The following is a 25,868-nucleotide window of genomic DNA, read 5'->3' as shown; positions in this document are numbered from 1 at the left end:
ACAGGTGCTTGCTCCAGTAAAATAGACACATCTCCAGTCTGCGTGTAGCAGAACTGGCCCATCGACCCTGTTGAGGAAGCAGAAATGGTATATCGCAGTTGGAACCATCGCTTTGCTTTAAAGAAATGGTGCATTGAAACCAATGCATTGTCACAGATGCAGTGTGGAAAGATCGGCGTATCCCCTTGAGTGCATGGATAAACCTAGTGCATCATCTACGGAATCAAAGCCTCTCAACTCGGAGCATCGGCTTCAGAACCAGCGCATTGCCACCACAGCATGAAGAAATTTGATGCATCTCATCGACCACAGGATCTGCTTCCTCTACACTCACAATTTAATTATTTCCATTAACTATATTAATTACTATTAAGACTTCTTGCAATGGAGAGAAGCAACACCTCAAAATGTCAGCGATGTAAGTAGAAACGATCTTCCAGAGACTATGGGGGTGTAAAAATGTATTGTTGTTCAGTAGAGAGATATGGCAGCATTGTGGGGAGAGAAGCAGACCACAAAAACATCTACACGTGGAATGGAATAAGTACAAACCTGTAGGCCAAGGGATAGAGAGGAGGGGAGTGGCTTAAAGGCAAGGTGCTGGTAAGAAGGAAGACACAAAACCATACACTAATAAGCCTAAGAATGTACATTTTTCTAACAGGAATTGATGGTAAAGAGGATTGATTCCTATATTTTTGACTGATGAGGGCTGAGAGAATCTTTGAGATATTAGACAATATACTGTTATCAGCTATTAATTGTGATGTACTTAAATTGGCAATGACAAAAAAAATTCTTCCAAATGGCATATGCACAATTTACACCTAGGGGAAATAGAGCAAACAGAACAACAATAAACATACAACACATCTCTACTTAAGTTTGTTGTGCGTTTCCTGAAAAATATTTTTTTTAACTCAGCGACACAGAGAATCGTTCCACCCTATTAATCAGTGTTTTAGCACCAGTTGATCAGAATGAGCTGGTGCTATGTCCTACCATCAGCTCCTTAAATTAAAAGGACTATAAACCTGGAATATGAAACTATTATCTGCAGTGTAAGCAAAAAAAGAATACCAACGTCAGAAAACATATTTAGTATGAGCCCTACATTACAAAGTTAAATATTAACTATTACTTACTGGTGCCAAACTTTATAATATTCAGAGATTTGTTGAAATAAAAGTCATCCAGGGCAAGTAGTGCAACCTTCTTAGCCTGCTGAAAGACTGAGCTCATAGAATTGGAGCAATCTAAACAGATGATGACTTCATTGAATTCTTCTTCTTCAGATTCAGTATCAAGATCTGGTTGAAATACAAGCATGCAGGCCTGCAATGAAAACCACTCTGTTAAAGTTGGTTAAATAAGATCAAATCAGTACATTTCATTGGTCATTAAAATGGAAACTCAAACTACTCCTATAATTCTGCTTCTGGTACAGCATTTTGTAAATACTATCATGTAAATAAACATTTTGCAAAATTGTGCTGGACTATTCTAAGCTGCAGGACACACAACAAGCTTCTACAGTATCACATTAACTTTTAAAAAGCACTTTCAATGTCAGATCCAGAAATGCAACTGTTTTGGTGCACAGGTCCAGAATGACAGAGCAGGTATTTTGGTATATTTCAAAAATTAACACCACATGTTACAAGTAGAACACTGTTTTCCAACTTTTTAGTACTCCTCAATGCTTTTGATAAATGAAGAACTATTCTGTTTCAATAGCTAGATACCAATCTACCTACTTCAATGCACTTGACTAAGAGCAGTTAGTTTTGTCTCCTACATAGAACCTAGCATTTACTCTAGACCTGGCACCTGCCTAAAATGCCATCAACCAGCTTCCCCGGTTTGTTCTCTTTTGGTATGACTGCCTAACATATCCTTTACTACTATCAAGGCATCCCACCGAATTTCAACCAGAGGCAGTGACTGCCCCTTCCGCCCATCACTCACTTGTTCACAATATCTATCACACTCTTATGACGTACTCTTTTTTACCCATGCATGAGAAGAAGTACTTCTGTCTCACATAAAATGGTTCCTCTTAGCCTTTTGCGCATTAATTCCACCTACATGGAAATTTACACAGAACATTCAGCATCTCAACAAATGGTTTGGGCTACAATATGCCAAAAAACAATACAACCAATCAGGGGAAAGGACCTGGCACTCCACTATATATACTTGAGGCAACCAAAGCAAATAGAAATCAACTTTAGAAATGCAAAACTCTCATAATTGAGATATCATGTTGTGAGTCTAGAATAGTCAGCACTTTTAAAGAAACTTTTCAAATCTTCCTAGAATTTTACAAACTTGATGACTCACTTTGGGCCCGATCTAGATATCTACGGGAGGCCTGTTTCTCTGCCACAGTGAATGGAGTAAATTACTCTGTCGCCCTGACGGAGATGTAGCCCACCAAATGTAGAAATTATCTCCAAGCTAACAGTAATTTCTTTTTTTTTGTGTCCTCATTACCACCATGGTATCAAGTGCCAGACCGAAATAAGCCTTCAACCAGCTGTCTTTTTCAAAACTGGCAGGGATAAAGAACGAACTAAGTGGGGGGGACCGACATCCCTCAGCTGTAACCATTGGTAGAAGTGACAGCCAAGACGGAACCGGGCTAGGACCGGAGAACGGCTGTACAAATGGTGTAAGAGATGAAAAAAACACCATAGTAAGGTAATCATCGGACCCGGGGAAAAAAAAAACCCAGACACTTCACTGCACCCATGATAACAAATGCCAAAAAGCCCTCTTACTCTTGACCTAGAGAGGTCCATAAGTGCGGTCTGCAAGACTGACACCTGCCAGTCGCTGAGGGAAGGAGGTGAAGGGTCCTTCCACTTCCTGCAGATCTTCCTCCTTGCTAATAGTACAGCATAAAACACTAAGCTTTTGGCAGCGCTCTGTACTCCCACAAGGATCCCAAAAATTGCCAGAGGCAGATCAATGGTAACCGGAGCACCCAATGATGTTGTAAGAGTGTTGCTGATCGCTTCCCACAATACAGCTAAACGGGGGCATTCGAAAAACATATGGGTATCCGATGCTGCCAACAGCCCAAACCTTGCACATGCAACTGAATTGCCTATTGAAAACTTAGATAATCTGAGGGGAGAATAATACGCTCTATGCAGGGTATAAAGATGATTTCTGCGTAACCATGAAGGCTTCACAAGACTCCCTAAAAGCCCAAATGAAGCGGACCAAAGCTCTTGCAGATTTTGGCCAATAATTGAAGGACCCCACAGCCGATCTGGTAAGCTGAATTCCCCGTCCGTTTCATCAAGTATTAGTTTGTACCACTGTGAGATCTCTTTTTTGATTGGCCCACTATTTACAAGATTTGCAATTAATAGGCTATAGCCTCCCAGTGCATACTTATTCCTCCTGAGGGGTAGAGTTTTATAAGCTTGAGTCCAGCTGACCATTTGCAGGTATTTAAACTTTGATAGGTTGGGGCCGATCTTGGTCTGGAGATGTTCCCATGAAAGCATATCACCTTCAAAAAAGAGATCTCCCCACACTTCAAGGCCCGCCTTTCTCAAGGGCAACGCTAAGCTATCTCCTAGCCATGCGGGACTTTCAGGTAACCCCCATAGCAGTGTTCTATCACAGAAGTACCCCTGCTTAATAGAGTTTGTTACCTCAACCCACATTTTCGCCAGTCCTTGTAGGACCTTCAGTTTAATATTTTAAAAAAAATTTCGGGTTACCGAATTTAAAAAGGAAGCCCGACTGACTAACGCCTTCCCCGTCCAACATGGCTGAAAACATTAAGCCCACCCCATGGTCGGTGGGCATTTTCAGCAACATACGGGTATGAGACAGCTGGAAAGCCCAAGCATATAACTTTAAATCAGGGGCCGCCAACCCCCCTTGTCCCAACGTCGTCTGAGTTTTTTCCAGGCTATTCTCGGCAGGTGATTATTCCAAATACAAGATGTAATGTCTGACTGTTGTTTAGCTAAGCAGGATTGGTCAAAATATAGGGGAATGATGTTAAATAGAAAAGAGATTTTGGGCAGAATCGACATTTTAATTAAATTAACCCTCCCAATTAAAGAAAGTGGGAGGTGAGATCATGATTGCAATAACTTTCGACACTCTTTAGCTACGGCTGAGAGGTTAACTAGGGCAAGTTTGTTAATATCTTTCACTATGTTTAGGCCCAGATACCGCAATGAAGAGCCTGCCTCTACCTCCATAGCACTCCCATTGTCATTCCAGACAAGCATCTCGGTCTTTGCAGCGTTGACTTCATAACCAGATATTTGACCAAATTCATGAGCAATTTCTAGAATTGCGGGGAGTGCGGTACTAACTTTTAACGTGAGGATAAGCACATCATCGGCATATAGGGATACCTTCCTCTCCCACCCTCTGTAAGAAAAAGGACTGATGTTAGCCTCGTCCCTCAGTTGTTGCGCGAAGGGTTCGATGTAAAAATCAAATAATAGGGGGGAGAGTGGGCAGCCCTGCCGTGTCCCCCTAGTGATAGTGAAGGGGTCCGACAGGTCACCGTTGACTAATAAGCTCGCCGTTGGATTACGATATAGTAGGCCGACCGCACGACGGAACCCCGGCCCCACGCCAAACTTGGCCAAGGCCCCCGACAGGTATACCCAAATTGACCCTGTCTAAGGCCTTAGTTGCATCCAACGTGAGGGCGGCCAACTGCAGGTTCCCGGCCAAAGCCATATCCATGGCTCCTATCAGATCGTACGTTAGCTCATATAGCTGTCGCCCCCTCACAAAGCCCTTTTGGTCACGATGGAGGACAGAAGGCGCAATCAGGGCCAGCCTAGATGCAAGGACAGTGGTGAAGATTTTGTAGTCCACATTTAATATTGTTATTGACCTATAAGATCCACAGGCATCCTTAGGTTTTCCCGGTTTCAGGATGAGGGTGATAGAGGCATTATCCCAAGATACAGGAGGGAAGTAACCTTCAAGTAAGATTTGGTTAAAAAGTGTAGTAAGAAAGGGGACGATTTCTATCTCTAGAGCTCTGTAGATTTCCGCCGGCAACCCATCGGGCCCAGCCGCCTTCCCCTTCTTACTTTTTTTTTTATAGCCGACCTTACCTCTTCCTCAGTGATAGTGCTGTCTAACAGTTGAGATTGCTCATAGGAGAGAGAAGGTAGATCAATATCCCTCAACCAGCCCTCAACAGCCTCAGGTAAGATCTCATTATCCTCTCTGTATATAGATTGGAAGAACTCTCTGAAGGCTCCCTTGATATCCTCATCTGATGAAAAGATGTTATTGTCCACCGTGATAGCGGCTATGTTATTGCGGACCTGATCTACTTTGGTCTTCCACGCCAATAGTTTCCCTGCACCCTCACTATACTCAAAATAAGCCAACTTACTGGCCTCCCATCTCTGTTGAAGTCTGAGATTTCATACTGATCCCAAACTAGCTTTCAAGACCAACAGTTCATTCCGGAGGGGATTTAGGACAACGTCAGAAGCCCCGTGGTTGATGTCTATATCCTGTTGGATTTGAAGAATCCTTGCTTCAATGGAGGTAATTTCCTCCCTGTGTTGCTTCCTACGATAGGATACTTTCCCCGTAATAAGTCCTCTCAAGAAGGCCTTAAACGAGTCCCAGATATTCCTAGTAGTCGCTGAACCGTTATTAGATAGCATAAAATTATGGGCCTCAGACTTGAGATACGCGATGTCCTCTGGAGAAGATAGCAGAGACCGGTCAAAGGACCATCTAGGGAGAGACCTCTTAGTGGGCTGAACCAGTTCCAATACTACTGCAGAATGATCTGATAGATGTAAAGGAAAGTAGTCGATGGACCTAACGGAATCTACCAGCCGCAGGCTAATTAGAATAAAGTCTATCCTGGACTGGTGATGGTACTTATAGTTCTGAAAGGAAACCCCTTGTTGTTGCCCAGACCTCTCTCTCCAGATGTCCACATATCCATATTGTTTCATCGCACTCTGTAACACGGACCTTACCTTGGAAAGAACTAGGGAGCGACTATTAGCAGATTTATCCAACAGGGGATCCAGTACCACGTTGAAATCTCCGGCAATGATAGCAGGCTCAGGAAAGGAAAGGAAATGTGAAAAGATGGACTCCAGAGTAGATGGGTCATCCTGGTTCGGCCCATAATATCCCAGGACTGTGATTTATGAACCAGCTATTACCACTGACGCGATGACCCATCTGCCACCTGGGTCTACCGCCTGTGATATCAGCCTTGCCTTAGCCCCTTTTTTGAAAATAACTGAAACCCCTCTAGTGTTGGTTGTTTGGCTAGTAGATACTGCAAAATCAACCCACCTATTTCTCTTGATAAGGGCAAGCATTTCTGACTGAATTAAATGGGTCTCCTGAAGTATAATGACCTGCGCATCCAGGTCACGCAGATACTGCAAAATTCTATTCGCTCTAGGCTTGGTACGGAGGCCATTAACATTCCAGGAGAAATATTTTATGCTACCCATACCTTGTTAAATGATGAAGAGAAAGAGAAGGTAAAACTATACGTGCCATTTGCTGCCCTGAATCTTTACCAAAAAACTGTCTGTTACCATCCCCTTTAACACATTTTTGCTTACTGAGGAAATTTTTACATTTTTGCCACCTCCCACCCCCAACCCTTACCAAGTGCCCCCCCACCCACCCCTTGGAAAACCCTTGCAATATCTAACCAGAACATAGTTCAGTAGATAGCGCCCCTCCGTGAGCTCCCGCCGAGACGCTCCGGCCATTCCCCTAGGGGAAGAGGTAGAGAGAAATGAAGGGAAGAACAAATTACCTTGTACCTTATACCTTAAGGGTAATTATCACAGCTGATTAATGAAAGAGGAAGAAAAAAGAAGGAGTAAGAATATTTTACAAAGGCAAAAGGAAGCGTCACAAGTATGAAATTAGCTGAGTGACGTTAAGCCTAGCTTAATCATTCACCTATACTACCTATGCTGCCTACGCTATTTACTCCTATTGCCCAGCTCCATTAATAATTCATCGGCTGCCTGAATGGATCTAATATTGAACATCTTGTTATTAGGGCATAATATTTAGGGCAGCCGGAAACGTGAGCTGGGCTGTTGCACCTAACCTCCTAAAAGCGTCCAGGCGCCTCCCAAATTCCCATTGTTTCACCAAGGTTACTCTGGAGAGATCCGATATGATTAGAAAGGTAAACCCCTTCCCATCCAATGATTTTTATTTTAGCGCCAGATTAAGAATGTGCTCTTTCAACACATATGTGTGGAAGTTGACTAGAATTTTACGCAGCTTAGTTCTCTGGGGATTTCTCCTTAAGGGATCTCTATGAACTCTTTGAATATCCAAAGCCAGTTCTTCGATCGGGTGCTCTAAACGTAGAGACTCCTTCAACAAAACGGTAATAAACCGTTTTATGTCTGAGCCCTCTGCCCCTTCCGGCACATTAAGAATACAAATATTCCCACGCCTCGCGTTATTTTCTAGCGACTCCATCCTTTCGCTGAGCGCTTGTTCTTCCCTGGAAATTATTTGAATATCACGTTTTGCCTGATCCAAGTGGGTCGTAAGTGCTGTTGCTGTCTCCTCCAGGACCCCTGTTCTTATGGTAAGCCCATCGATCTTATTTTCCAGTGATTCACAATAACTCCTTATCTTGGCTTGGTTCGCGGAAGACTCAGCAAAGCCCTTCCTTATCTCCAATGTAAGGGCAGAAAACATTCCCACTAGTGAAGCTGCAGATATAGAGGGCTCAGCCCCAGACTCAACTTGGACAGAACAGTCCTCTTGCTGCTCCCTGATACTCTCCGACACACCCCTTCCTCCTCCTCCTGTAGCACCATCTTCCATCCCTGATAGACCTGCTAGGGGGGGTTCCAGAGGTCGGTCCAACTGCCAGAAATTGGCTCTGTAAGGAGCCCAGCTCCGGAGAACCCTGACCTTCTATGTCCAGAGGGGGCTGTAGCCCCATTCCATCCTCCTGCTCCACTCCAGCCCTCAGCGGACGCTGTGCATCCTCCTCTTCTTCTTGGACAGAAGTAGGAACGACGGGTGACATTACCCTGACTTCAGCCTCAGCAACAACCTCAGCAACAACCGCTGGTAGGGGGGATGATATCCCAAGGGTGGGGGAAGGGGAATCTATAACAGATGCCATGGTACGATCTTCTGACAGGCGCAGTATTTGGGGAACTACTTTGAAGTAGGAGCGGAGCGATGGGGTAATTTTTGACCCTGTAGATAATACTGCTTTAGGGCATTTGGTCTTAACCTAAGACTTAGCCTTATATTTAGTGCTTCTGGATTTTACCTCTGTATTTAGGTAGGAAGAGGATTTCTTTCCAGCTGGCCCCTCAAAGCTAGGGTCAACAGCCTCACCAAATTCAACAAACTTACCCCCTAACGAAGCAACCTTTTTTTTCCGCCCCCGCTTACCGTTCTCCTTGTTGGGGGTATATAACAAATCCTCAGATGTAATGTAGCCGGCTGCCTCCCCTGGTGACCCTAATGGCCCTGATGTAACACAGTGGATAGTTAGTCTACAGAAACAATAGCCTTACCGCCTTCCAAAGCCTCTGGCCCCTCCACTGTTGCAGCTACAGATGCTAGTGACTGAACTGCCTTAGAGACCACTTTGCCAGAAGCACAACATGAGTTTGCTGCAAGCGAAGAACCCCGGAAAGGCTGGCCCAGGCTTCGCAGCTTCCTTCCCCTCCTCAGCTCCAGCGCGGCAGACCAGAGCCGTAGCCGCGGCTCCGGTGATGTACAACCAGTGAGGGGTTCAGGAGCCTCCCGGGGGGAAAAAACGTTGTTACAATAGCCAAGCAGTTTAGGTGCGCAGTTCTGGGCAGCAGAGCCCCCGGGACAAACAACGAGGAAACAACGAACCCGTCCTTCTCCTTCTCCAACTCCGGCCCAGCAGCGTGTACATAGAAAGCGGACTGCCCGGCAAGAAACCTCCAACGACGGAACGCAGCCCCGCATCTCACCACAGCTCCGAAATCCCGGTAAATGTTTTCCTCCGAGGGGGCAAATTCTAAACACGGCTGTGCCTCCGCTGTAGTTGCACTTAGTTCATCCCTCAAAATTTACTGTCATCAAAGCGGTGGGGGAGATCTCAACAGGAGCTCATTCCGGAGCACCGCGGCAGCCTAGCTAGCTGCCGCCATGTTTTCCAAAAGTATCCAGAGTTTCATTCTTTGTCGGTGAAAGTACCAACAGCTTCCGCTAACAGTCATTTCTAAAGCATTGGCAGGAAACGCCTTCACAGCGGTTCCTTTCAATGTTTTTCGCCGTTTGGTGCAGGGCCCTGTCAACATGACAGAGCCTTCCACCCAACTGTTTCCCCAAAGCGTGATCTTTTTAAAAATAAGAAAGATAATGCCCCCACGTAATAGAAGTCATATCCCATGGTGAGGGGGGTGAGGGGGGTGGGGCATTTTTTTTAATGGACCCTTACAGCCAGGGGTTGCCTGACAGTGACGGAGAGTAAAATAAAAAACAACTAGATGTCCGCCAATCCTAATTGGGTGGACAGACATATAGCCAAGTCTCTGGCAGCCCTTAATCCGTCAGAGAAGTTTGGCTACAGCGGTGACGGAGTAGTCACAGCCATAGCCAAACCTATTGTCTGGCCGCATTTAAATTGGGCAGGTGGACCATTGTGTTGAAAGGGGGTAGGGGGCCTTGAGGGTGGAGGGAGGAGTCTCCATCACCATTGGAATGCAGGTCCCTGTTCACCAACATCTAAATCAGCCCCTTAGTCTTTTTATGCTTTCAAGGCTTTTGAAATTATATTGCTTTCCTTGTTTTTTTGAGTTTATCACTTTCAGGCAAGAGATGTTGCCTTCCTCCACTTCTACATTGCTCACTCCCCTCAGATAGGTGTGTCTGCCAGATCAACAAAAGGTGTTCACCTCACTAGCCTTGTGAGATCTTAATTAGCAGCATTATCATCTTGAAACCCCTACCCTGGGCTGTTACACTTACACCAAAGCCCCGGGACACACTGCCCCAATTTCTTAACACAAAACAACAGAATGACTCAGTCGATGTCTCTTCCAGTCAGCGTTTACTTAGAAAAAACATGCCAAACCATGCAGTTATGATGCCTTTTTGTAAGAAACTGTCTCAGCAACTCCATGAATACATTAATTTGCAGAAAGGTTGTGGCACTGAAGCGTGTATATTGAGTATGATCAAGTAAATAAAGCAATATTGGCCAATGTGGACATTTGTGCTTCTGTACTATTACTTATCAATCTGAGACAAACGATGCTGTGGATGACTAAGGGCACTTTGATTTATAACTGATTGTTCTATGATATCCTAATAAGTGACTGATTGAAAAACTGAAATATGTTATTTCCTGTAAATGATTTACGGGCCTGTTTTCCTGCCAAGAGTGCTCAACTGTATCTGGTATCCTGACTTTTATTTTAGCCCAAGCGTCACAACAGTCCTATCCCTGACGATATGAGAGGTCACAGACTTGTTCAATAATGCACATCAATCATGTCTTCATAATGGGAAGGTGACTACTGTCCCTGTGCTGGACATACAACATAAAGCGGTGGTGTGGCATACTGTGTTTTGAGATTGTGAGTGTGACCTTTTACGTAAAGCTCTGCCATTATGTGGAAGCCTAGGACCTTGCAATGACATCCTATGTGCATACTCTGTGTCTGTGTATGTGTGCACGCAGTAGTATGTGTGTAGCACATGAGCAGTCTTAGAATGCTGTGTGTGAGTGAGTCAGAGTACTGAAGTCAGTTTGGATGCCCCTAGTTTGGCATGGCACAGGATGGAGGATGAGGACAGCTTGCCTAAATAATGGAAGTGTATCGCCTGCCTTCCTATGGCTGGAGAGTGGAGGTAAGGAGAGTGACACAAGAAGAGCTACCTTTAGAAATTCCATGAAGATTTTGTTAGCAAGAGTCTGCTGATTAGTTCTTGCTGAACACTGCCATTTTGCTGATGGCACTTGTGAGGTGTGTTCTGCAGTTTCTGTTATGCAAGAGGAGGAAGTTTCTAGGTCAAGTCTAACCTTTTGTCTATTTGTGATTACTGCTTCCGAGAGGTTGATTATGGCCAGGTGCAGGAAACTCGCATTTCAGTGTGCCCATGTTGTCAGTGCTCCAGTTTGGATAAAGCCCCAGTGCTACAGGCTGTTTCCAGAGAGCAGCCTGGGATGGACAATTGAAAACAGAATGTAGGAAATTGGGTTAATAGTTATAAGTAATAGAGCCACAATTTTTCCTTTACCCGGAACTAAGCACCCCATTGCAGTGCCAGACTCTCTAAGGGTAGTGAAGCAGAGCAGTCAAAGGCCTACACAGGGGAGGTGGTGTTGGCTAGTAACCACCATTCGCTGGCACGCAATAATTACACCCAATAAATGATTGTCCTGTTAGTGGTTTTCCTTTAGAAAAATTAAAAGTAAATTTATTACACATACACTCCTAAATACTATGCATAAATGTACAAATATATACATAAGGAAGATATAAATTCCTTTGATTACATTATGAAATCATCTTTGACCCCCTAAAGTGTCTTGACTCCCAAAATCACAGCACCTCACCACTCCCCCAACCTATACCAGACAGACAATATAGAGAGGTATAATTTTAAGTAGAACAGGCCTATTGGCTTTGTCAGGGGACATCCCATTAAAAGATAAATAATCCACATGCTAAAACCATCATCATTTCATGTGATCAATAGCACCCAGGTGTAAATGTGGTAATCACTATTCATAAACCATTTCAACTTTGCTCAACAATCACTGCCAGCATAAATGGTGAGTAAACCTTTGAAAATAAGCATAACGGGTCTGTGTCTTTTTATATGTATGCAGGCTACATAAAATACACCCATACACCCATACCACAAGCCCATAGAGGGTGCTGGCCTCCCAGTTCAGAAGTAAACGCTCCAGACTTGAGAGTGCTTAAAAATCCATGTAAATCCAGGGGTGGGTCTGGGGGGGGGAGAGAATCATAATCTTCAAGCCCCAACAACATTTGTTCAGTTCTTTCTCCACAAATCAGTGAGGGGGCTGCTGTGTGTACTGCAGCTTCCCACAACATCGTTGGTGGTGCCCCTGTCCATTTAAAATAGAAAACAGCACCACAGGGAATTATGTAGTGCTCCCAGGAGGGAAGCGTGAATAATTGATGAGCAGCTCCAGACAGATTTCTTTACCACTGCGCAGATTTCTTTTTATTTTTTTCATGGGGGTACCTCGTTTCACCCGGGTACCCCGCCTGCCTCTTTTCCCTGGGGCAGCTCAGGGAGCCGATTGGCTCCCTGTCCAGCCGACAATCTCCTCTAGCAATGTGGGAGCAAGCAGCGTTGTTTTCCCCCTCCCCACACCTTTGTGGTGGCTGCCCTGCCGCCCCCTGCCCCCCCCGACACCGGAATGTGGCGAGGCAGCTACTGTTGGTGGGCAACTACACTGTCTGTCTCCTTCTTACTCAGGGTTCAGAGATGGGGAACTGGACCCCTTCCTTCGCTGTCAGGGACACAATGACGCTCTCTCTCATTCTTCATTCATTCAGGACCCCGGTGATGGGGTCAAGGGAGGGAGTAACGACGCTCTTCTTCACTTTGCATAGGCTCTCAGGGAGGTGGGGAACCCTGTGGGGCAAAAGGCGAAATGTGGAGGAGTGCTCCATGCACACCCCGCTTCCTGTAATGAATTAATGAATTCAATTATCTTGCTCCAGCCCCCTGGCCCGGGCCAACACTGAGGGTAATCCACTGAACTGCTGGCAGAGACTCACAAGCTCAGTGGCCTGAAGGACAAGTTACTTAGCTTTGCTAGCGCCTTATCTAGTAGAGACATGATCTAGCCTCAGATTCCTCACCTTTGAATTTCCCATGTGTCAGACTGGATCTGGAAGACTTTTCTTTGAGCACTAACCCTGCATGCCGGTAGGTGACATTGGTTGGCTCCACATGATGTTGTAGGCATTGTCTGAGCCGTAGTGATACAGGCACCACCTTGGTAGTGCGTTTTGAACAACTAGGACCCTGAAAGGGATCAGCCCTGACTATAAAAACCTGTCGCCAGTGTGGGGAGAATCGGTGGGTCAGTAAGGAATCTGCGGCTAGATCATGTCTTGCAGATAAGGCGTTACCAAAGGTAAGTAACTTGTCCATCTGATAGAGGTATCTAGCCGCAGATTCCTTACCTCTGAATAGATACCCAAGCAATATCACTCCTGGAGGAGGGACTGCAGGACAGAGTAGCCAAAAAGGAAGTCCCTCTGGATTTGACTGTCCAGGCTGTAGTGCTTGGTAAACATGTGCAGGGATGCCCACCTGGCTGCATGACAAATGTCGAGCACTGGAACTCCACATTGCAACGCTGTGGTAGCAGCCTTAGCTCTGGTGGAGTAAGCCCTTAAGCCTTCAGGAGGCTGCTTTTTGTCCAGAGTGTAGCAAATTTTGATGCAGAGGATGACCCATAGTGAGATATTCCTCTTCTACACTGCATGACCTTTCTTGGTTCCAACGTATGCCACGAGGAGTTGGTTGTCCACCTGGAACTCTTTAGTGTGGTCAAGGTAGAACAACAATACTCTTTTTAGGTCCAGATGGTGGAGTCGCTTCTCTTCTTTAGAGGGCTGCAAAGAAAGTAGGCAAGGTGACAGATTGCCACACATGGAATTGTGTTACCATTTTCGGGAGGAAAGAAACCCTAGTGCCAATTTGTCAGGGAGTATTGATGGGTAAGGAGGCTTGGATGACAAAGCCTTAAATTCCCTCCGCCTCCTGGAAGATGCGATTGCCACTAAAAGGGCAGTTTTGATGGTAAGCAGCCAGAGTGTGCAGTTGTGCAGAGGTTCAAATGGGCAAGGTCCCACTAAGGCATAATGAAAGGGGAAGGTGGGAAAATATGTACAAGGCCTTTGAAGAATGTATTTAAAATGGGTAATTTAAACAATGAGGGTAGGTCTGGCAGCCTTAGAAAGGCAGACCGGGCCGAAAGGTGCCCTTTGAGGGTGCCCAGTGCAGAGCCCTGCTGGGCAAAGGTCAAAATAAAAACAGAACTTGAAAAAAGGGGAGCAGAAAGAGGACCATTACACATTTCGGTACAAAATGTAAGTTAGTTCCACGGGTAGGCGTACGTGGTCTTAGTGGAGGGCCGCCTGGGCGCTAAAATAACATTGCAAACTTCGGGAGGAAGGTTGAATGGTATCAACTGCCACCGCTCAATCTCCATGCAAGACGGTGTAGAGATGATAGGTTCGGGTGGAGGACCCTCCACTGCTTTGGCGACAGAAGCTCCGAAGGGGCAGATTGATCAGAGGATCGATGCTCAATTGGAGAAGCTTAGGATACGGGACTCTCCGTGTCCAGTCCGGAGCCACAAGAATGACTTGGGCCTGTGCGCTCCAGATCTTTTTTGAGCACTCTTGATAGGAGTGGTATGGACGGAAAGGTGTATAGCAGGCCTGAGCTCCACTTGAGACAAAAAGCGTCCCTAAGCAAGAGCAGCCTTGGAAACTCAAGCGTGCAAAACTGCTGACATTGCACGTTCTCTGTGGAGGTGAACACATTTAACCATGGCTCTCCCCACTGTTGAAAAAGACCTTGGTCCATCTCCAGATGGAGATGTCATTCGTGATCCGCTAGGCATTGATGGCTGAGTTCATTCACACTGGCGTTCAGAGAACCTGCCAGGTATTGAAACACCAGGGATATGACCTGCTGTTCCAGCCATGTCCAGAAACACAGGGTCTCTTGACAAAGGGTCCATGGCCCGCCCCGCCCTGTTTGTTGTAGTACCACATGGCGGTGGTGTTGCCCGTGAACACTTGAACCAGCTTTCCCTTGATTGAAGGAAGAAAGGCTTTCAATGCCAAATGAATCTCTCAGAGCTCCAGCAGGTTGATTTTGAGTCCGGATTCTGCAGATGACCAGAGTCCTCTGATCTCTACCTTTCACAGATGGTCATCCCCCAGGAGTGATGCATCGGTCACTACTATATGATCTGGTTGGGGAAGGGAGAGGGATCTGCCTCGGTTCCAGTCACAGTTGTGTCGGCTAATACTGCAGGTCTCGTGCATTCCCTCTGAGATCTGTACCATGTCGGAGAGATTACCCTGATGCAGCGTCCACTGGAACTTCAAGTCCCACTGCAGAGCCTGCATATGCCATGTGTCACTAGCAGGATGTAAGAGGCAATGAGGCCCGGCAGCCTCAGAGTCATTCTCACCAAAATCCAGGAGAGAGGCTGAAACATCAGTATCATAGCCTGAATATACTAGACTCGCTGCTCGGGAGGATACACTCGAAACTGCACTGTGTCCAGAACAGCTCGGATGAAAGGGAGCATCTGACAGGGAGTCAGGTGTGACTTCGGCATGTTGATATTTTGTGAACCCCAGCAAAAACTGTAGTCTGGAGGTGGGAGACAACAGTCTGGGGTGAGCCCACCTTCAACAGCCAGTCATCGAGATAGGGGAAGACTGACACCTATGATCTGTACAGATAAGTTGCAACCACCGCCATCACCTTGGTAAACACAGAGGGGCGCTGGTAAGGCCAAAGAGGAGCACAATGAACTGAAAATGCTCTTCGCCTACAGTAAACCGCAGTTACCACTGATGAGCAGGCAGGACGGGAATGTAAAAATAGGTGTTCTGCAAGTCCAATGCTACCATCCAGTCTCCTGGGTCCAGGGCAGAAAAAAACTTGACCCCGAGTGAGCATCTTGAATATTTCCTTTTTGAGGAAGTACTTGCGGGCTCGCAGATCTAGGACAGGACGAAGACCCTTTTTCTTTTTTGGGACCAGAAAGTAGCGGGAATAACACCCACAGCCTTCTTTTGGCACCGGAACCCTCTCTTTGGTTCCCTTGGCCAAGAGAGTCATGACTTCCTTCTGAAGCAAAGTCAGGTGATCCTCCATCAGCCGGCCGTAAGATGGAGGCATGGAAGGAGGTGTAGTCTCAAAGGGGAGGACGTATCCCCTTCAGACTATCTGGAGAATCCACATGTTTAAAGTGATGTTCTGCCAGTTGTGGAGGTGATGGCTGATCCTACCTCCAACTGACCACCCATGATCTGGAAGGGCAAGACTAGGATGGTTTGGAGGCTGCAAGGGGTGCAGGGGTCTGACCCGACCTCTGGCCGCTCAACCCACAGGGTCGGAACGAGCCACGGCCGCACGGAGATTGCTGAACTTGCGCGGTCTTGTGGCTGGGATATGGCTGGCACAGCTGAAAGCCCCTTCTGTAGCCAAGAAAGGGGTGAAAGGCTGACGGGGGACATATGACCACTGAGATGCCCAAGGACTTGGCCGTAGCCCAGAAGTCCTTAAAGTACTCCGGTGCCATGTCTGCCTTGTCTTCGAAGAGATGGGTGCCATTAAAAGGCATGAGCGAGGCCCGGTCTATCCCTGAAAATACAGAAGCCGTGCCGTCAAACAGTCACTGTCGATGAAATCGCTCTGCCCAGCGAGTTGATCGTGTCAAGACCACAGAAGGTGGTGAACATACCTACATCTCTCCAGTCTGATACTGCTTGGGAGAAAATGGCCAGGACCTTTACGGGAACTGTGGCAGCACTTGCACAACCGTTTACCACAGGGTGTGGGAGTAATGGTCCAATAAGCACGTGCTGTTTACCAACCGCAATGCAAGGCTGGCGGAAGAAAAATATTTCTTACTCCAACTGTCCAGCCTCTTGGATTCCCAGTCCTGGGGTGCGGAAGAGAACGCGCCTTAGGAGGCAGAGGCTTGGACCACCAAGCTCTCGGGGTAAGAAGACTGGTGAGGAGATTTTGGTTGTCCAGTGCAGGGCAATGTCTGCCGATGATTGTCCTATCCACAGGGGACCCCGTGCTGGGCTTGGACCAGGTTCTCAGTAGGACATGAGTTGAGGCCATGTTGAAGGGCAGCAAGGGTTCCGAGGAGGAAACACATGGCTGCAGGGCCTCTGTCAAGATATTTGTCTTGACCGCCAAGGGAGGGAGCTGAAGGTGCAGAACCTCTGCTGCCCTTCGCAACATTAAAGTATATGATGATTCCACCTTCGTAGCCACAGTAAGGGTAGAAAGTAGGCCAGAAACTGGAGAGGTATCCAGTCCACTGTCTCAACCAATTCCTCATAAAAGTCCATTTCTTGGTAAGGCTGGTCTTGTAAAGGGTCCAGCGACCCTCCCAATCTTCCTCCATTAAAGCCCTTCAGAATAAGGATGAGGAACCATCCTGGGACCTAAAGGTACTGTTGGCGCAGGTATTGGTGTTGGTAGGTGATGATCCAGCTCCGGGTTGCCGGGGATTAGAATGGGGCTGTCACCGCTGGGGGGTGCCGGGGATGTTGGGAGTCTCGATGTTGGCACTGGGGAAGGTCCAATGGCACGACGGGGCATCGGTCCGGATCTATTGCCGGATATATGGGGGTCATCAGTGCCGGAGGCACCGGCACAGACCCCGATGGAGCCCTTCTGAGTGTCTGGTCCCAAAGGCATGCCGGTCGGGTCAGGCCGCCCAAATATGTGGCACATGGCATCATAAAATTCTTTACGTTGGGCGGGGGTAACTCCGGCTCCCGGAAAGGCGGGGAAGCGTATAGCTGACCCCAGCACAGGTTCAGAAGAAGAAGGCCTAGAATGCCGAGACTCCTCTGTCGAGTCGGCTGACGGATGGGAAGAAGTCGAAGCACGCTTCGTCTTATTATATTTTTTGTGCTTCTTACATGAACTACTCGACAACTTCAAGTGGGAGGATGAAGACTTAGGGGACCTGGAGAAACAACCGTACCTTCCTCTTGACCGGGATCATGAATGAGGCTTCCAAGGAGAGTGACGTGGTGCAGAGCGCCGGACCACAAGCAACTTTAGTGAACGCTTTCTCAAAGCTTTTGGAGCCATAGCCTGGCAGTCAGACCTACACTTGGTTTGCCTCTGGTGCTCCCGGAGCAGATTTAGCAGACCTTAGCACCTGCAAGGGGGTATACTCTGCAGGGAGCTGGCTCCACCGGCTCCCTGGGGCATACTTTGCAGGGAGCTGGCTCCACTGGCTCCCTGTGTCAGCTCTTCTCCCGGTCTTTGCCTCTGGCGCGCCTCTCTTCTTTTTGGGGCGCATATATCCAGATTTTCCCCCAACTGATCCTCAAGGCACGCAAGGGGGTCAGCCTCACTGGCCTTTGGCGGGACCCACTGGTCCAGGGGTCAACTGGGGCAGAGTCATTCGTCCCTTAGGGTATCTGGAGTTCTCTTTCCACTTGTCCAAGGCTGTTGCCGGCAACAGAGTCCCAGCATACGGAGTCCAAAAGCAAAAAACACTCTCTTCCTTGCTGTAGGAAAGTAGGATCAGCTTTTCCTCAGACACCAAAAACCTGTGTGAAAAACTTAGGCGTTCGCCTTGAACAGACCCTTACTATGAAAGAGCATGCCACCCACACAGTTGGCTCATGTTTCCACGTGTTGGGCCTATTGCGCCGTATACTCCCCTTGCTTCCGGACTCTTCTAGGAAGATGCTAACCCAGGCACTTATATTAAGTCGCCTGGATTATTGCAACAGCCTTCTGCTGTCTGCCAATGAGGCTGCACTGGACAGATTACAGGTCGTCCAGAACACGGCTGCTCGTTTGATTCTGAACGCGCCACCAAGGACGGCCTCTCAGCCTCTGCTTGCCTTACTCCGTTGGCTCCCGATACGGAAGCGTGTACAGTTCAAGGTGTGTTGTATTATTCATAAGGGCCTGTTCAATCCTGGCCACAGCTATTTGGTGGATACATTAATTCCTTTCATCGCTCAGCGGTCCCTCCGCTCACTAGGGGAACATCTGCTCAAAGTGCCCAGAATCATACGAGCCAGGCAAGGTGGGAAGGCCCTATCCTACCTGGGTCCTTGTCATTGGAATAAGCTTCCTGCTCAATTCAAACAATGTACGGAACACCTCCTTTTTAGGAAACAGCTTAAGACCTATCTGTTCCCCTCTGATTCTTAGATGCTAGGCACTTTTCACTGTGCCGGTCTACAGCGCAGAGATACCACTTTAGGGGTCGATTCTGGTGCTCTATAAATAAATAAATAAAATAAATGGTCATCCCCACTTTTTGCTGGTGTCATTATGTTTTTTCTGACTAGTCTGACTGGTATCCTGCTAATCAGGACCCCAGTCTCTGTGCTTCCTCCCTAAACTGGACATGGTGAGTACTTAGGTACCGTCCAGATTGGCTACTGGTGTACCCTAATAAGTCCCTAGTATATGGTACTAAGGTACCCAGGGCATAGGTACACCAGGGGTCTCCCATGGGCTGAAGCATGTATTATGCCATCCATGAGAGGCCACTCAAATTGTGGTTTGGTCGCAGTTGGTGGTATTGGTTCTAGGTGCTGGCGCCACAAAGGAAAATCCACATACAATATTCTTAAGGAATAGTTATTAGGACGGTGCTATAAGGAGAAGAGAACCACACTCCCTCTTCTAAAATCGGCTAGGGCCACACAAAGTTGTAAACTCCTTAGCACACGTATGATATTTCAATTGGTATACATGTCTTTCACCATACAACAAAAATACATTCTTAGAAAGAATTAGATCCTTATTAGTCAAGGTATTCTTTGGTGTTGCTTTATTTCAGGAGACGTCACAGCCAACACGTGTTTCGTCGTTAGGGGAATGTAACCCACGACTTTCTCAAGGCTGTTAGGTAAAGAAAACGAGCATTGTCACTTATAGTTCTAATAACCTTATGATATTATGAGCATTACCAAACGTTTAGATATAGTTGATATAACTTTGTTGATGTGATACGGTGGTGTTCAACATTGTGCAGTTTTAAATATAAAATTCATTACCATTGTTAAATAAAACATTTTCAGAAATTCTTCAACTTGTGTTTAACATTGTGTTCTTCTGTAAAAAATAGAAGGTCGATGGCCCATTAAAAAAAATATGGAGAAACCAGTGTGTTTTATCTGTCACCGTGCTGTGCTATTTCAACATGCAGAACGATCAGATCCTTAAGGGTAGTGCTTCTAAGTTTAAATTCTACTTGTGATGTCATGCATGGTATAAAAACTCAGGGTACCTAGTCTTCTTTTTATTGTTGTTTCTGTATTAAGAGAAATGGGTACAGTAGTTAGGCGCCGACCTGAGTTAAAGACTGGCGTCCTAAAGGTTTAAGTTAATATGTTTAACCAGTATCCCATGTACTTACAGTAGTTGAGGTGATATTTCCAACCCTCAAATGGTTCTGTTAAGGGACCTTTTTCGTATCTCGTGATTCTTAATGAAGCGTTCAGTTCTAGGGTTTTCAATTGTTCAGCTGTAAATCAATTTATACATCTAATTATACATCTGTCAAAGTTTGTCTTAACTTTATTTAATCACGTTTTTTTTAAAGATAAAAACTATATATAAAATATTTTATTTGTATTTAATGTCGTTCTCAATAATCATGATTCAGGGATTTAATGGCCACCTGACTGTTCATTACCATAATTCTTATTGAATTAAGGAAGTTACGCCACATTGTTTTCACTTTGGGCACATTGGCTAAACACGTTACCGCCCTATAGTGGAACATATTAACTTTCGTGTTTTGCCTCAAGTTGATCTGTTTATTTGGGTCCGAAAATTACCGAATCATTTCTATGCATGGAAGGGGGAGGGATCGTAAGCGGTGGCGCGTTATGCGTTAAAGGCGCTTGGAGTCTTTCATTATGTTCGTACATACACGTGCGTTATACTAGCTGAGTTTTGAGTTTTAATGTCGGTCTCTACGGAGTCGCGCGCTTTCTTACCTTTCGCTGTTACTTTTGGTCAATCGATTCCGTCCCCTCTGCTGTATGTGTGAAGCAGTCCCTGCCATCAGTGGTGATGTTCTATAAGTAACACGGAGTGTACGGGCTTTACCACGTGTTTTAGTTCACTTCCGGTTTACCGGGTTAGCGAATAGCTGCAGTAATAGCAAGGTTATAGTAATATCGGTGGCGGCCATCTTGACCTGTCATCTGTGCATATTAACTATGTAGTCCCGAGTTTAGTAAAGCGGTTATTTACATATTTCGGCTATTTATACTTAAGTCTTTCATGTATTATATTATGGTTTTAGTTGGTTGTAATTCTATCGATGATATTATTCTTAAATCGGGTCATAATTTTATTTATATTATGATCGTTAAAAGATTCAGTTTCGTTATTGTAAATTAAACTTTTTTCGGTTGTCAATGTCGTATATTTAATCTAGTCCCCTGTATTTGAATAAATACGTGTGTGTATACTGTTAAGGTGGTTTTGATTTTGTTCCTAGGTGTTACTATAATTCGTGACATATAGTGATGATGTTTCGTTTTATCAATATTGGTGAAGTCATATTTTGGTTACTTATTTGGAAAGCTCTGTGATAATCTGGTGTCTCCATGCAGATACTGGTGGGGTCCTGTGTTGACTTTTTATTCAAAAGGTACTGTGATGATAAGGTTTCTCCACTCAAAATTGGGACAGAACATATTCATGCGTCATTACGTGACTTTATCTTCATATGAGAATACATACAGTACAGGCATATTTATACATTTGCGTGATATTAATTCTCATTATCCGTTACCTATTCTTAGACACTTTGTAGTTCTTGTTGGTCATTATTGGGCTCTTTTAGTTCGAAATCTTACATCCCTAAAGGCGTTTTATGTGCCTAGGAAGTAATGAAGTTTGTGGTCAATGTTAAGCCCAAGTTCCACATTTCTCAGTGTCTGTATCCAGGTTGCATCCCTCCTTCTTAGTGATAGTTCCCTGTTTCCCCCCCTTGGGTGGGTGGGTACATGTTCAAATCCAAAAAATTGGAATGTATGGTTTGATGTTTGTGCCGGGCAAATGGACATGTGTGCTGCTACTGGGTAGCGCATGTCTCCCTGTTTTACTGCCCTGATATGTTCATTTATCCTATCTCTCAAAGGTCTTTTTGTGCTGCCAATGTATCTTTTGCCGCATTTGCAGTCTAATGCGTAGACCACAAATTTAGTTAGACAGTTTATAGCAGTGCGGATACTGTATTTTTTGTCATTAGGTCCATCAAATTCCTTTCTCTTTTTGTAAGCCCATTTGCATGCTATGCATTGTCCACAGCTGAAAAATCCTAATTCAGTGAGCCAGTTGGTTTTTGTTACTTTTGTCGGGTAACTAGGGCTTAATATGTTCCTCAGTGTAGCACCCTTCCTGTAAGTTAGTGTGGGTCTCTCTGTTATGTACTTATTCAGAGTAGTGTCCTTCTTAAGTAAATGCCAGTGTTTGTTGAGGCTTTTGCGTAGGACTGTGGACCAGTTGTTATAGCCAGTTACTAATCTGATCTTATCATCCTTGTCTTTGTGTTTTCTTTTCTCTTTCAGTGTGTCCATTCTGGTAATTCCATCTATTCTATTTACAGCTTTTAGCACTTGTCTCTTGTTGTACCCTCTGTTTAGAAATCTTTGGACCACCCCTTGTTTCTGGTCCTCAAATTCTTTATCATTGCTGCAGTTGCGGCGTGTTCTGACTAGTTCCCCATAGGGGATTGCTCTTTTTTGGTGTTCCGGATGTGCACTTGTTGCGTGTAGTAGGGCATTGCAAGCTGTGCTTTTCCTGTACAGTCTGCTTTGTATTGTTTTATTCTCTGTGAAGAATTTGACGTCTAGGAATGGGAGTTTGGTGTTACTAAATTCCATAGTAAATTTTATATTCTGGTCATTGTTGTTAAGATATTGATGACATTCTAGTAGTTTGCCTTGTGTACCTGTCCAGATCATGATACAGTCATCAATATATCGTCCCCAGAACAATATGTCATTGTTCCATTCAGAGGCTGGTGCGCCCCAGACCCTCGTCTCCTCAAACCTTCCCATTACTAGGTTGGCATACGAGGGCGAGAATCTGGAGCCCATAGCCACACCCTGTTTTTGCCTGTACCATTTGTCTTTGTATAAAAAGAAGTTGTTGTCCAGTATGGTTTCTACCATTTCCAAGATCATTTCTGTGTGTGACCAAGCACTGGCAGGTCGCCTGGATAACATTCTTCTAACTGCATTTAGTCCTGTGTCTCTTTTTATGCAGGTGTATAAGGAGACTACGTCAAGTGTGACTAGTAGCATGTTGTCCTCCCATGGTAAGTCTGCCATGGTCCCTAAAATATGTTTAGTGTCTCTTATATAAGATGGAAGGTTTAATACCAGAGGTTTTAAAAAAATCTCTACGTATTCCGACAACTTCTCTGTTGGCCCCCCGATGCCCGATATAATAGGTCTACCTGGAGGGAAAGTGTGGGGTTTGTGTACTTTAGGGACAGTGTATATGCACGGGTATCTGGGTCGGTCTGTCTTCCAGTATGCTAATTCGTTGTCATTGATTAGGTACATCCCATGCCATGGGTTGTGTAATTGAGTAACACTGAGTGCTATGAAGAAATCACATTTTTATTTATTTTATTTATTTTTAATATTTATAAAGCGCTGCATATACCCGTGGGCGTCAAGGCGCTAAAAACCAGTATCGACTAAGGAGATGTGAGGGGGTAAATTGAATGGATCAGATGAGACGGAATGGAAGAAGAAATTACTGAGAAAACAGCCAGGTTTTCAAGAGTTTGCGGAACTGAAGCAATGTAACACTCTGTCTGATATTGAGAGGCAAGGTGTTCCAAAGTCTGGGGGCTGCCACCAAAAAGCGTCGGTCACCCCAGGTAACTGTTTTGGTGCGAGGGACAACCAGTTGGCTGAGAGTGGCTGATCGCAGAGCTCTTGCGGGTTTGTAGGATTGTAGTTGGTCTCTGAGAAAATGTGGTCCTTGATTATGGGTTGATTTAAATACTATGCAGAGTGCTTTGAAATGAATTCTTTTCTGTACAGTCAGCCAATGAAGATCTTTTATGTTTTTGGAGATGGGTTCAAACTTTGTTTTGCCGGTGAGAAGGCGAGCTGCTGCGTTTTGTATTGTTTGAAGTTTTGCAATTACTCTGATTTGAGCATTGAGGAATAAACCATTACAGTAATCCAGGGATGAGAGGACAAGGGCAGAAACCAATGTCTTGATGGCAGAGTCAGGGAGAAAAGGGCGTATTTTGCGGATCATTTTCAACTTCAGGTGCGCTGTAGATACTGTTTTGTTGGCATGGTTCATGAAATTTAATCCTTCATCAAAGGTGACACCAAGATTCCTGACCTTCGAAGTCGGCGTAGGAGGAGTACCGAAGGTCTCTGGCCACCAACCGGTGGACCAGGCTGGGGAGAGTGGACCAAAAATGAGTACCTCGGATTTTTCCGAATTCAGCTTTAAGCAGTTTGTCGCCATCCAATCTCCTATGTCTAGGAGCCCTTTCTTAAATCTTTCAGCTACTTGCTCTCCGTCGCCTTTAATCGCCAACACTAGTTGGGTGTCGTCGGCGTACGAGGTAAGGCTCATCCCATGTGCTTTGATGGTCTTAGCAAGGTCCGACACATAGATGTTAAAAAGTGTCGGACTAAGGGATGAGCCTTGCGGAACTCCGCAGGGAGCAGAGAGTTGAGCTGATTGAAAGGGTCCCAAAATGACAGCCTGCGTTCTTTTGGCAAGGAAGGAAGCTATTAGGTTTTTGGCAATGTGGCAGATGCCAAGACCTTGGACACGGTCGACCAAGGTGTTGTGGTCGACCGTGTCGAAAGCCGCTGATAAATCTAGCAGAACCAATATGGCAGTGCCACCCTGGTCCCTGATGACCCTAATATCATCAGCGGCTTTAATCAAGGCTGTCTCGTCACATCTAACCCCATATGGAAATTAACTGAGTACATAAACACTCTTTTAAAGAATTGGCATGGGATGTACCTAATCAATGACAACGAATTAGCATACTTGAAGACAGACCGACCCAGATACCCATGCATATACACTGTCCCTAAAGAAGTTGTCGGAATACGTAGAGATTTTTTTAAAACCTCTGGTATTAAACCTTCCATCTTATATAAGAGACACTAAACATATTTTAGGGACCATGGCAGACTTACCATGGGAGGACAACATGCTACTAGTCACACTTGACGTAGTCTCCTTATACACCTGCATAAAAAGAGACACAGGACTAAATGCAGTTAGAAGAATGTTATCCAGGCGACCTGCCAGTGCTTGGTCACACACAGAAATGATCTTGGAAATGGTAGAAACCATACTGGACAACAACTTCTTTTTATACAAAGACAAAGGGTAGTGCTTCTAAGTTTAAATTCTACTTGTGATGTCATGCATGGTATAAAAACTCAGGGTACCTAGTCTTCTTTTTATTGTTGTTTCTGTATTAAGAGAAATGGGTACAGTAGTTAGGCGCCGACCTGAGTTAAAGACTGGCGTCCTAAAGGTTTAAGTTAATATGTTTAACCAGTATCCCATGTACTTACAGTAGTTGAGGTGATATTTCCAACCCTCAAATGGTTCTGTTAAGGGACCTTTTTCGTATCTCGTGATTCTTAATGAAGCGTTCAGTTCTAGGGTTTTCAATTGTTCAGCTGTAAATCAATTTATACATCTAATTATACATCTGTCAAAGTTTGTCTTAACTTTATTTAATCACGTTTTTTTTAAAGATAAAAACTATATATAAAATATTTTATTTGTATTTAATGTCGTTCTCAATAATCATGATTCAGGGATTTAATGGCCTGGGGACGATATATTGATGACTGTATCATAATCTGGACAGGTACACAAGACAAACTACTAGAATTTCATCAATATCTTAACAACAATGACCAGAATATAAAATTTACTATGGAATTTAGTAACACCAAACTCCCATTCCTAGACGTCGAATTCTTCATAGAGAATAAAACAATACAAAGCAGACTGTACAGGAAAAGCACAGCTTGCAATGCCCTACTGCACGCAACAAGTGCACATCC

At 45.2% G+C, this 25,868-nt stretch overlaps 1 protein-coding gene across 4 annotated transcripts in view; it reads right to left on the bottom strand.

Moving 5' to 3' along the window:
• The window catches only part of PARP4 (poly(ADP-ribose) polymerase family member 4), a 2,216,130-nt gene that overhangs the window by 1,412,430 nt on the left and 777,832 nt on the right, over positions 1-25,868 (bottom strand). For all 4 annotated transcript variants that reach the window (XM_078657066.1, XM_078657067.1, XM_078657068.1 and 1 more), the window contains one exon: positions 1,146-1,335. In XM_078657066.1, the coding sequence (XP_078513192.1) occupies positions 1,146-1,335 (190 nt within the window). The remainder of the gene's footprint in view (positions 1-1,145; positions 1,336-25,868) is intronic.

Source organism: Lissotriton helveticus, chromosome 8, assembly GCF_964261635.1.
Source record: "Lissotriton helveticus chromosome 8, aLisHel1.1, whole genome shotgun sequence".
Taxonomy (NCBI): domain Eukaryota; kingdom Metazoa; phylum Chordata; class Amphibia; order Caudata; family Salamandridae; genus Lissotriton; species Lissotriton helveticus.
Note: the sequence above shows the minus strand (reverse complement) of the source record. Positions and strands in the feature narration are given on the sequence as shown.